The sequence below is a fragment of the Microcaecilia unicolor genome, chromosome 1 (assembly GCF_901765095.1).
Source record: "Microcaecilia unicolor chromosome 1, aMicUni1.1, whole genome shotgun sequence".
Classification (NCBI taxonomy): Eukaryota; Metazoa; Chordata; class Amphibia; order Gymnophiona; family Siphonopidae; genus Microcaecilia; species Microcaecilia unicolor.
The window spans coordinates 231,912,999-231,925,357 of NC_044031.1; the positions used below are offsets into that span (position 1 = coordinate 231,912,999).

At 43.4% G+C, this 12,359-nt stretch overlaps 1 protein-coding gene across 1 annotated transcript in view; it reads right to left on the reverse strand.

Moving 5' to 3' along the window:
• The window catches only part of MOCOS (molybdenum cofactor sulfurase), a 482,379-nt gene that overhangs the window by 66,939 nt on the left and 403,081 nt on the right, over positions 1 to 12,359 (reverse strand). Inside the window, exon 8 of the mRNA XM_030204697.1 lies at positions 11,649 to 12,107. Coding sequence (XP_030060557.1) covers positions 11,649 to 12,107 — 459 coding nt within the window. The remainder of the gene's footprint in view (positions 1 to 11,648; positions 12,108 to 12,359) is intronic.

Genomic DNA, 12,359 nt, shown 5'->3' on the forward strand with positions numbered 1-12,359 from the left:
GAGAGAACATCTGCAGTGAAGTCCTAAAAGAACGGAATTTATCTGATAAATTTGAACCAGATTTTCAATGTGGAAAGGATTTATGTATTAGGACGATTAATCAACTTCATTGTGATGCACTAGTCCTTGTTTAGTAACAGTCTGATTTCATTTATATTAGTTATCAAGGGAAAACCTTTTGTAATAGGGTATGTGTGGATGTGAGAGAATGGTAGTGTATGCATGTGATAAGAAAATTTTAAATGACTATGAGCTAATTTTCTGACAAATAAAAATTAAAGAATTTTTGCATTTTAAACGGTTGTTGGTATGTGAACATTTGATATACGACCAATTATTGAGTGTGAACCTTGATTAATATTGTGTACCTAAATATAGGAGACACCTGCAGGGTGGAAGCAAAGCTGTCAAGGGGGGGGGGGGGGGGGGGTCAACCTCCTGAGTGGGAGATTTAGGGCCCACCCATAGCCCTGCCCCACTCTGCCCATAGCTCCACCCAACTTGCCCATAGCACCGCAAAGCCCACTTATAACTCCATCCAGACCCGCCCACAGCTCCGACCCGGAACACGGTGGTTTGCAGCCAGGGGCAGCAGAAGTAGCCTCCCTTTCCAGTGAAAGCAGGAGATGCCTTCATAAAACACCATGTCCTGCTGCTTTGGAACCAGTAGTGAAGGCCTTTCCTGATGTCACTGGAAAAGGAGGCTGCACAGCTGTAGATCTCAGGTACCCGGCAGGAGTGCGGGAGAATTAGCAGGTCTGTGGACGGCTATTGTAATGGTGTAGAGTAGATTTTAGTCTGTTCCTGGAGGGCTCACAATGCAAAATAAAGGAGCTATGGTGGGAAATGTACTTGGGTGCCGTTGTTGAAAGTCCACTGCACCCCTCTCCCCCTGATCTGCAGGGACATCTGTGTAGCTATTTTTCTCAAAATGATGCCAGACAGATGTTTGAGTGCCTGTTTTTTTTTAGCATTCATAAGTTGGACAATGGAACATGGCTCTTTTTTGTAGGTTTTATGTGCAAAAACTTCTATCTTTGAGCCATTTTTGAAAGGGAAACCCAGATGTTTTTCCTGGTCGAAAATGACTCTAAGATGGATATAATGAGGAAAATGTTCCAATTTTCAAAAATGCCCCTCCACGCCACTGGCTTCTGCTGCTATTCAACCAATTTTTTTCTTGGAAGTAAGTAGTATGGTGGCTGCTTTAAAGGTAAATAAGTAAAAACAAAAAAGGAGAAATAAGGTAAAAAAAGGTTAAAAAAAATAAGGGAGCCCTTTTATTAAGCTGTGGTAAGCACTAACACATGCTTACCGCAGGGTAACAGACATTATCGCGGGGCGTGCCCAGGCATTCCACGGTAGTGTTGTGTTTGGCACACGTTAAAAAATAGAAAATATTTTTTAGTGCTGGGGGTGGGTCTGGGGGCACAGAGTAGGTATTCCCAGCACTTTAGATTGTAAGCTCCTTTGAGCAGGGACTGTCCTTCTTTGTTAAACTGTACAGCGCTGCGTAACCCTAGTAGCGCTCTAGAAATGTTAAGTAGTAGTAGAAGTAGTAGTACTAATCAATTAGCATAGTTACATTGCAGCACACTAACTGAATAGCACGTGGTTAGCGCGGGAGCCCTTACCACCTAGAAAATAGGTGTCGGTAAGGGATCATGTGCTAATGGCCATGCGATAATCGGGAAATTAGTGTGTGGACATTAATAGACAAAATGGAAAATGAGACCTTTTTACCACCGTACTAAAAGTGACCTGAACACATAGGAAAGCCCTGTGCTGGGGACAGTGCTGGCCACTTTTTACTGCAGCTTAGTAAAAGGCCCCAAGGTAAGTTAGTCCAATAAAAAGGTCTCACTTTATTTTATGCTTTTTCCAATACATCTCAAATATATCGAGAAAGGTAAATAAAGAAATCTCCATAAAGAAAATGAAGCAATAATCACATCAAGCAATAATACAAAAGCAAAGTCCACATCACGAGAAGTTAGAAGCACAATTAGTTATTAGTACAGAAACCCTCCCCCCCCCCAAAAAAAAAACCTAGAGAAATTCCAAAGGGTTCAAAAACTCCAGTTACTGCCTACTATATATCTAGGCTTAGTGGTGCATTTTTAGAGGTGATGATTGCCAGTAATCCAGTGTTAAATCTGAGGTTTTCCTTGATGTAGACTTAGCGTTGATACATGTTGGATTGATGACAATGATATAGGAAACATCTGATATTTGGATCATACTGGTTGATAAAACCCAGTGGCGTACCTACGGGGGCTGACACCCGGGGCGGATCGCCGAGCGCCCCCCCAGGTGCAGCGCCCCCAGGTGCAACGCGACCCCCCCCCTGGCGAAACGCGACTATCCCCCCTCCCCTTACTCTGCTATCCCAATCCTTGGTGGTCTAGAGGTACCTCTTCGGGGCAGGAAAGAGCCCTCTCTTTCCTGCCCGGAGCTGCTAGCTGCCCTGCATCCTCCTGTCCTGTGGTGAGTCCGGCTCTCGGCGTTTCAAAATGGCCGCTGAGAGTTGAAGCAGCCTCGCAAGACTTCAACTCTCGGCGGCCATTTTGAAATGCTGAGAGCTGGACTCATCACAGGACAGAAGGATGCAGGGCAGCTAGCAGTTGCCGAGCAGGAAAGAGGGGGCTCTTTCCTGCCCCGAATAGGTACCTCTAGACCACCAGGGATTGGGATAGCAGAGTAAGGGGAGGGGGAGGAGATATGACAGGGGGGAGGTGAGAGCGTGGAAGGGGCAGGACAGGGGACGAGAAAGGTGCAGCTCCCCCCAGCGAAACAACCCCCCCGGTGCATCTTTACCTGCTGGGGGGGGGGGGGGTGGCGGCGCGCGTCTGTCAGCAACGCTCGTTCCTTGCTCCCTCTGCCCCGTTACAGGAAATAACCCGTTCCGGGACCAGAGGGAGCAGAGAACGAGAGTTACCGACAGACGCGCAGCACCCCCCAAGCGGCGTGCACCCGGGGCAGACCGCCCCCACCGCCCCCCCTTAGTATGCCACTGATAAAACCCCCTTGGCACCGTTTGTAATTTTAGATCGTAGTGAAGCTTGTAGTGACAGTCGTGCCTGATGTGAATTGAGTTTAATCTTGCTGAGTTTGGACTGCGTTTTCGTTAGGAATATCATCTCTGAAGCAGCTGAGCCATACATAGGGGCTCTTTTACTAAAGGGTTGACACATGGCAACAGGCTTGCTGAGTGCCAATCTGGAAGTACGGCCAGGCTACCGCAGGAGTTCGGAGGCAATTCCCACCCCCAGAGTGCACCATTTCCGGCGCTACAAAAATATTTTTTCTATCTTTGTAGCATTAGTGCTTACCCGACAATAATTGCAGCACTGCCTGGTTTCCATCGGTTTGTGTGGGAGCCCTCGCCACCATCTCAATGGGGGGCGGTAATTGCGCCCCCCCTCCAAAATGGCCGCACAGCAAGCCATTCACTTACCGCAGGGCCATTTCTTTTCCACAAAAAAGACAGCCTTTTACCCGCTGCGGTAAGAGGGGGCCTCAGCGTGCATCAAAAGCATGTGCTGACGCTAGAGCGGGCCCCCTTTTACCGCAGCTTAGTAAAAGGACCCCTCAATGCTATAGCAGAATGATATTCTTCTGAGTCAAGTACCATTTATCTAGAATAATAACTTTTTTCATTTATGAATATGGAAGTATATGTTTTTGATTCTTCATAATACCATGATTGCTGTACCAAGAAAAGGACTTTTGTACCTTTGGCATAAAGAACATTTTCAGCAGGAATGCAGTTTTAGGGATTCAGCCCCTAAGTCGGATAAAATGGTCTATGAATTTAGAGATGAAAATATGGGTTCTTTTCTTAGGATGTTAAGCAGAGAATTCATCCAGCAGTGTTCTTAGAACTGAACGTTAATTCCCCTAACGTGTTTTAAGGCTCCAATGCCCTTGCAAAGGCCCTAAAGCTGCTTGATGAATTCTCCCCTAAGGGGGTACTTTTATAAAGCCACGCTAGCGTTTTTAGCTCGAGGTAAAAATCAACTGGCGGTAAATGCTGAGATGCCCATTATATTCCTATGGGTGTCTCAGCGTTTACCACTGGCTGGTTTTTTTACCGTGAGCTAAAAACGCTAGCGCAGCTTTGTAAAAGGCCCCCTAAGCAGTGGCGTAGGAAGGGGGGGTGGTGGGGCGGTCCTCCCCAGGTGCACGCCGCTGGGGGGGTGTCGGCTCCACTGGTTCACTGCTCTCTCTGCCCCGGAACAGGTTACTTCCTGTTCCGGGGCAGAGAGAGCAGGGAACCAGTGGAGCCGACGCAGCTCCTAGTGACGATGTGCAGTCGGGGCGGATGGCCAGTGGTAAGAATGCGCTCCGAGGGGGGGGGGGTGCGCGCACCGAGGGGGGGTTGCACCGTGCTGCACCCGGGGGGGGGGGGGGGTGCGCAGCGGTGACCTGCCCCGGGTGTCAGCTGCCCTCGCTACGCCACTGCCCCTAAGGCACTTATTAGAGTTGGAGACAAAATGAGTGTTAGCAATATTCCCTCAGCTTTGCTTTCATTAAACTTGTATTGTATTTTCTAATAGTAAATACATGATGCAGTGTGTGTATTCACATTATTTTGTCTAAATAAAGGTTAACCATGAGGCTTTCTTCTATGACCTGGATATAATACTTGACATTTGGAAACAAACTAATTATCGTTCTCACATGTTCAAAGGCTATGCATCTTAAAATGTAATTGCGACACTGTACAGGAACAACACATTCCTTTGTTTTTTTTTTTCTTTGACAAATGGACTTTTTTGGAAGTCATACTTCATTACTTCTAGTTTTTAAAAGGCTTAGCATTTTTACAGTTATTTCCAAATTGTTTGGAAAAATTATATTTAAAATGCAGGTGATTTGTCACTGGCTTTGAGCTCAGTTTTCCTTTGGATGCCAAACACTGACAGATAACTGGCAACTTCTTACGCAGAAAACTCTATTGCTTTTGACATTTGTTAAATGGCTCACCAGCACAATGCTGGATACAGTCAGATGCAGGGTAACTGTACACACGATGCACTTATTTCATTGCATGTATTTAATGAAGTCATTGCTAAGGTGACCACGTTATTAACTTGGCTGAAAGAAAATGCACTTAAAATATTCATAGGGTGATGTTTCAAATATTACTGCTATACCTAAATGTCATATTTCTGAAAGAAACCTAGAAACAGAGTAAAATGTTGGCAGATAAATACCCATCTATGTCATCTACTCTACCTATCACTCCCTTAGAGATCCTATGTACTTGTCCCAAGCTCTCTTGAATTCAGATACTGTTTTCGTCTCCACCACTTCCACTGGGAGACTGTTCCACTAATACACCACATATTCCATGAAGAATTATTTCCTCAGATTACTTCTGAGTTTATCCCCTTTCACCTTCGTCCTATACCCCTCGTTCCAGAGCTTCCTTTCAACTGAAAGAGACTCACCTCCTGTGTATTTATGCTGCATAGGTATTTAAATGTCTCTATTATGGGGTTGAGATTACTGCTTTGATAATGTATGAAGAGTTTTTTTTATTTGTGACATTATCATGTATGTTTTATTATAATCCACTTAGTTGTAGGCAGAATAGAAATTTTTAAATAAATAAATATCTCCCCTCTCCCACCTTTCTTCCAAAGTATACATATTGAGATCTTTAAGTTTGTCCTCATATGCTTTCTGATGACGATCACTGACCATTTTGGCAGCCACCCTCTGGAACGACTCCATTCTGATTATATTTTTTTGAAGGTAATGTCTACTGAATTATACACAGTATTCTAAATGTGGTCTCATCAGTGTCTTATACAGGGGCATCATCACCTGCTTCTTCCTTTTGGCCATTCCTCTCCCTATGCATCCTTCCAGCTTTTGCTGTCAACTTTTCTATCTGTTCAGCCACCTTAAGGTCATCACATATGATCACACCCAATCTTGTTCTTCTTTAATGCACAAAATTTCTTCACTCCCTAAACTGTACCATTACCTCAAGTTTTTGCAGGCCAAATGCATGGTCCTGCATTTTTTAGCCTTAAATCTTAGCTGTCAATTCAAGATCATTACTCTAGCTTTGCTAAGATCTTCCTCATGTTATTCACACCAGCAGGGAAGTCCAGTGGCATATCAAGGGGGGGAGGCGGTGGGGGTGGTCCGCCCCGGGTACATGCCGCTGGGGGGGTGCTGCGTGCCTGTTGGCCGAGTCTGCTCGTTCCCTCCCTGCTGCTCCCTCTGCGCGGAACAGGTTACTTCCTGTTCTGGGGCAGAGGGAGCAGCAGTTAACGAGCGGACTCGGAGCCGACAGGCGCGTGGCACCCCCCTCCAGCAGGTAAAAATGCACCCGAGGGGGTAATTTCGCCAGGGGGGGGGGTTTGCACTGTACCCTGGGGGTGTAATTTCATCGGGGGGGGGGGGGGGGCGCATTGGCGATCCGCCCCAGGTGTCAGCCAGCCTAGGAACGCCATTGGGGGAGTCTACCCTATTGCAGATTTTGGTATCATCTGCAAAGAGGCAAACTTTACCAGATAGCTCTTCAGCAATACCGCTTAGAAAAATGTTAAACAGAACCAGCCCAAGACCCAAAACTTGTGGATGAGCTCCATTTACCACTACCCACTGTCATCTTCCACTCATCCAGTTCCTAACCCAGTCAGTCACTTTAGGGCTCATAACGAGGGCACTCAGGTTATTTATTAGTCTATGTGAAACCGTGTCAAAGGCTTTGCTAAAATCTAAATACACCATATCTAGTTCTCTCCCTCGACCCAACTCTCTGGTCATCCGGTCAAAGAAATTAATCAAATTGTTCTCAGAAGACCTGCCTCTAGTGAAACTATGTTGCCTTGGGTCCTGTAATCCACTGGAGTACAAAAACTTTACTATTCTCTGTTTTAAAAGCGCTTCCATTAATTTAATAACCACAGAGGTCAGACTTACTGGCCTGTAGTTCCCAACCTCTTCCTTATTTCTGCTTTTGTGGAGAGGGACCACATCTGCTCTTCTCTAATCCTATGGGACCACTTCCGTTTCTAGAGAAGCATTGAAAAGGTCAGCCAGCAGAACAGCTAGAACTTCCCTAATTTCCTTCATTACCCTCACACGTATGCCAGTTGAGCCAGCTGCTCATTAACACAGTCCTCTGAAAATCATTCAGGGACTACCACCCCTCTATTCCTATTTGTGTTTCTCTTCTGTGGTCCTACTCCCAGCCCTTCAGATGTGAACACAGAACAGAAATATTTGTTAAGCAATTCTGTCTTATCTTTATCAGCTTCTATATAGTCCTTCCCTTCACCTCTGAGTCTCACAATGCCACTTTTATACTTCCTCCCATCACTAACATATGTAAGAAATATCTTGTCTCCCCCAGTTTACTGTATTGGCTATTTTTTCTTCCATTTGCATGTTTGCTTTCCTGACAACTCTACCAGCTTCTCTTAGTTTTTCCAGATATTGTTGCCTGTCTTCTTCTTCTGTGATCTCCTGTAGTTTATAAAGGCTAACGTCTTTTGCCCTACATTTTTTCAGCTACTACTTTTGAGAATCAAAGCGGTCTCCTTTTCCTCTTACTTTTATTTACTTGCCTTATAAAAAGGTTTGTTGCCTTACAATAGCAACCTCCAGTTTTGCCCACTGCTTTCCAACTTCTTCCAGATGTTCCCATCCAGGCAGCAATTCCTTGAAGTAATCCCCCATCTGAACAAAGTTAGTTTTTTTTTTTAGTCTAGAACCTTCACTTCTGAAATAATCCTTTCCACACCTATCTTAATATTAAACCACACCATCTGGTGATCACTGGATGCCAGATGATAACATCAGAAACATTCTCCCCATTAGTAAGCACTAAGTCCAGTATGGCCCCATCCCATGTGGGTTCCATTACCAACTGCTGGAACAGTTCCCCCTGAAGAGAATCTAGGATCTCCCTGTTTCTAAAAGACCCCGCAGTAGGGATACCCCAATCAACATCTGGCATATTAAAATCACCTATTAGTAGTACTTCCCCTTTCACAGCTATATTTTAAATTCTTCAATTAAATCTCTGTGAAGGCCTGTATATCACACCAATGTAAATACATTTGTCATTCCCGCTTTCCAGATTGACCCACAGTGCCTCTTCCTTTCCCTATAGGTCCTGCAATTGTGTGGCTTTAATATTATCTTTAACATATAATGCCACTCTCCCCTTCCTTTCTTCCTACTTTGTCATTCCTGAACAGATTATAGCCTGGTATAACTATATCCCAGTCATGGTTCTCTGTGAACCATGTCTCTGTGATCGCCACTAAATCCAAATCAGCCTCTTCCATCATAGCCTCAAGATCTAAAACTCTTTCCCATACTTAGGGCATTAGTATATACTGCTTTCCATACATTGCCCCTTTCTCCCCATTTGTGTAGAGGTATTTAATGCTTCACTTGAGGGTTTGTACTTCCCTGGGGGCTTTGATTATCCTTTCCTAAGAATTTTAGTTTAAAGCCCTCTTCAGTAGGCTAGCCAGTCTGCTGCTGAAGACACTTCTTCCCTTATTTGAAAGAAGACACTCTCTCTGCTCAGCAGTGTTTGGAAAAGCATCCCATGGTCCAGGAGGCCAAAATACTCTTGATGACACCAGCTTCTCTGCTAACAAATCTTTGTAATGTAAATTGCCCTCTTCCCAATTATCACATAGTAATCAAGTTTTCACCAGTTGTCAAAGGACCATGCTTGGGGTCCATGAAGCTATATTTCAAGAGAATACTAATTACTTACTATTCAGATTTGTAAGCCTTTGCTGGATGTTTTTTTTAAGCTTTCAATAGCCTTTTACTGGGCCAATATAAGACTTGCAATCACCTTGCCACAGCGAGGGGGAGAGATCAAGATGGCAGCTTGATTGAGATGTATCACACAGAAACAGGAAACACTTCTATGCAAAACGACAAAGCTTCAATGTGTGAAGACAACAAAGAGTTTATTCCAAAGCTCCAAAAAAAAGACCCGACAGGCCTTTTTTGCACCATTTGTGCAGTAGCGGCAGAGACTTTACTACTACTTATCATTTCTATAGCGCTACTAGACGTACGCAGCGCTGTACACTTGAACATGAAGAGACAGTCCCTGCTCAACAGAGCTTACAATATAATTAGGACAGACAAACAGGACAAACAAGAGATAAAGGAATATTAAGGTGAGGATGATAGCACCAAATGAAAGACCTGACACGGGTCCATGTTTCAGAGGGAATGCTGCCTGCATCAAGGGTCTATTAAATTTGCTCTCTAGAAAAGCAATCCTCTATGTATGGTGCGAAAGAAAATGAAATCTACTGTAGTGTGTAAAGTGAGAGTATCTCTTCTTCAAAAGGAAGAGTGCAAAGAAGAGATACTCTCACTTTACACACTACAGTAGATTTCATTTTCTTTCGCACCATACATAGAGGATTGCTTTTCTAGAGAGCAAATTTAATAGACCCTTGATGCAGGCAGCATTCCCTCTGAAACATGGACCCGTGTCAGGTCTTTCATTTGGTGCTATCATCCTCACCTTAATATTCCTTTATCTCTTGTTTGTCCTGTTTGTCTGTCCTAATTAGATTGTAAGCTCTGTTGAGCAGGGACTGTCTCTTCATGTTCAAGTGTACAGCGCTGCGTACGTCTAGTAGCGCTATAGAAATGATAAGTAGTAGTAATAGTAGTAGTAGTTTGGAATAAACTCTTTTGTCTCTTCACAAATTGGAGCTGTGTATCACTTCTCCACTTCTTTGGAATTTAATTGAGATGCCTTCTATGTGTTCTGGATCTGTCTTACCTTCTGTTCTTGCTAATCTTGTTTAAGGGGGAGGACAAGGAATCAGTCAGGGGGAAGCCCTCATTGCCCACTGGTCTTCTGCCTCTGTGGAAGACATCCATTTCACAGCACTTGGGGCTAGATTCTATATTTCATGCCTAAAAAATTGGCACTGAAATGAAAAAAAGCCTAAGTGTATTCTTTAAAATATGCCTTAATTTAGGCATACTTTATTGAATAACCCTAAATTTCCGCACCAAGCACCTGTTGACGTGACTAAATTTATTCGCAGCCATTTAAGCCACATTTTACTTGGTTTAAATGCCGACGCATAATTACGCATGGACCGGGTGTATTCTACAATAACACACATAGATTTTATAAACTCCAGTGACCTGCCTGTTCCACACCCATGGCCATGCCCCATTTTCATCCATGCAACTTAGAATTTACACGCATCACGTTATAGAATACGTTTAGTCAGTTGTGCATGTAGATTCTAATTATTGCCAATTAGTGTCAATAATTGCTTGTTAATTTAATCATTAAAACTCCTTGTGGTCTCAATCCAAATGGTTACCCTTTTAAACTGTAACTGTGATTTGTTAAATCAAAAAAGTAAAAAAACTTAGCTTTCATTAATAAGTGCAGTCAATATTCAGCTGCCAACCTCACCAACTGTGGCCAGAATTTCACCTATGGTTATCTGAAGGTGTAATGGATCATATCAGCAATTCCCGCTCTACGAAGAAGTGATAGTGATGCTACGAAGAAGATGGTGTGGGGAAATGCTGATATAATCCATTACACCTTGAGACAGCCATAGACAAAAGTCTGGCCACAGTCGGTTAGCAGCTGAGTATTGACAGCACTTATTAGTGAAAGCTACAATTTTTTTACATTCTTGATTTAACAAATCAGTCAAAATTTGAAGGGATAACCAGATGGACTGAGACCATATGGAGTTTTAATGATTAAACTGGGGAGGTTTTTTTATGCCTGTGACGTAAACTACCCTGATAAATCCTGCCACCTATAAACAAAGTACAGGTGGGGAGGTAGGGCTCTGAGGCTTCCCCCCCCCCCCCCCCCCCACCAGATATATCATACTCCAATGTGGAATTCTTGTTAATATAAGGACACGTGTTGGACATTATGGTAATTGAGAAGAGTTAGAATTGGAATTTGAATAGTCTCTTTGATCCTCTCATTATTTTCTTTCGAGAAGTAAAAAAAATAAGTCAAGTTTTTCTTCATATTTTTAAATATAGTAACACAGTAATATAGTAAATTATTGCTCTATCCAGTCTGCCCAACAAGGTGGCTAGAGCTGAATCTGGCACTCTGCACAGGTTCCACTTCTTCATGATTTAACACTGATATACTTAATCTCTGTCTCTTCCTGCTAATTTTGGGGCACAGACAGTAGAAGTCTGCCAAGTACCGGTCCTACTTCCCAACTATAGGAGTTGTCATCAAAGCCCACTCCAGCCTTGATCCCGCTCTGTTTTTGACTATCATGCTAAATGTAAGAATATGGCTTTCCTCATCAGTTACATAAGAACATAAGCACTGCCATACTGGGAAAAGATCAATGGTCCATCAAGCCGAGCATCCTGTCTCCGACAGCAGCCAATCCAGACTTCAAGAACCCGGCAACCCCCCCCCCCCCCAAATTAATAATGTTCAATGGACTTTTCCCTCAGGAATCTGTCTAAACCTCCTTTAAACTCCGTAAGGCCAGCTGCTTTCACTACATTCTCCAGCAACCATTCTTTGTTCTAATACCTATTAGGTATTAGAACAAGGAATGGTGCTGGCAAGTCAGACATCTGCCTGTTATAAAAAGACATTTAATTAGTCACATTACCTCAAATGCAGAGCAAGATTTGATGGGGTAAAGGTAAATTTTGACGAGGGTTGCTGGCTTCCCATTGCTTGTTCTTACACTGATGGGCACATCATGTCCATTTGTTTCTGGCTCAGGCAGATGCACATTGTTGGCTTCTTGCATCACGGATGGAGTTTTAAAAAGACCATTTTTTGAGGTGATAGCTTCCTGCAATAATTTATTAGCGACAATTCTAGCCTTGTTTGCTTGGTTATTGTCTGCCGGCAACCTCATGGATTCTGAAACAGCTTTTCCTTGAGATGCCTGAGAAGTTAAATTCTTATCCAGCTGGACTGCTTTCTTCACAAAGCAGTCCACGATGAACTTCAGAAAGGCCTGTGAATCTTTAAAAGTGGACATATAGCCAAATGAAATTCTAATGGAGCCTGTAGGACGTCCATCAATCAGATCTACATCATCTCCGCAGACATGGCCAGCCTAGTAAGAAAAAACACCCCCACCCCCACAAAAAATCCTGTTACAAATAATGTATCATATTACAGAAGGTTTATATCATAATAGTCATTTTGCAGTTTCTCTTTTGAGATTTGGAGTTTCCATAGTATTTTAGAATAAAGGTGCAGTTTGTCCCAGACACAAATGAACACTTTCTGCATTAAAAAATAACATTTTTGTTACCTCATCTTCTCTGGCAAAGTCAGAAAAAGTCTCATAGTGCTTCATAGGGTA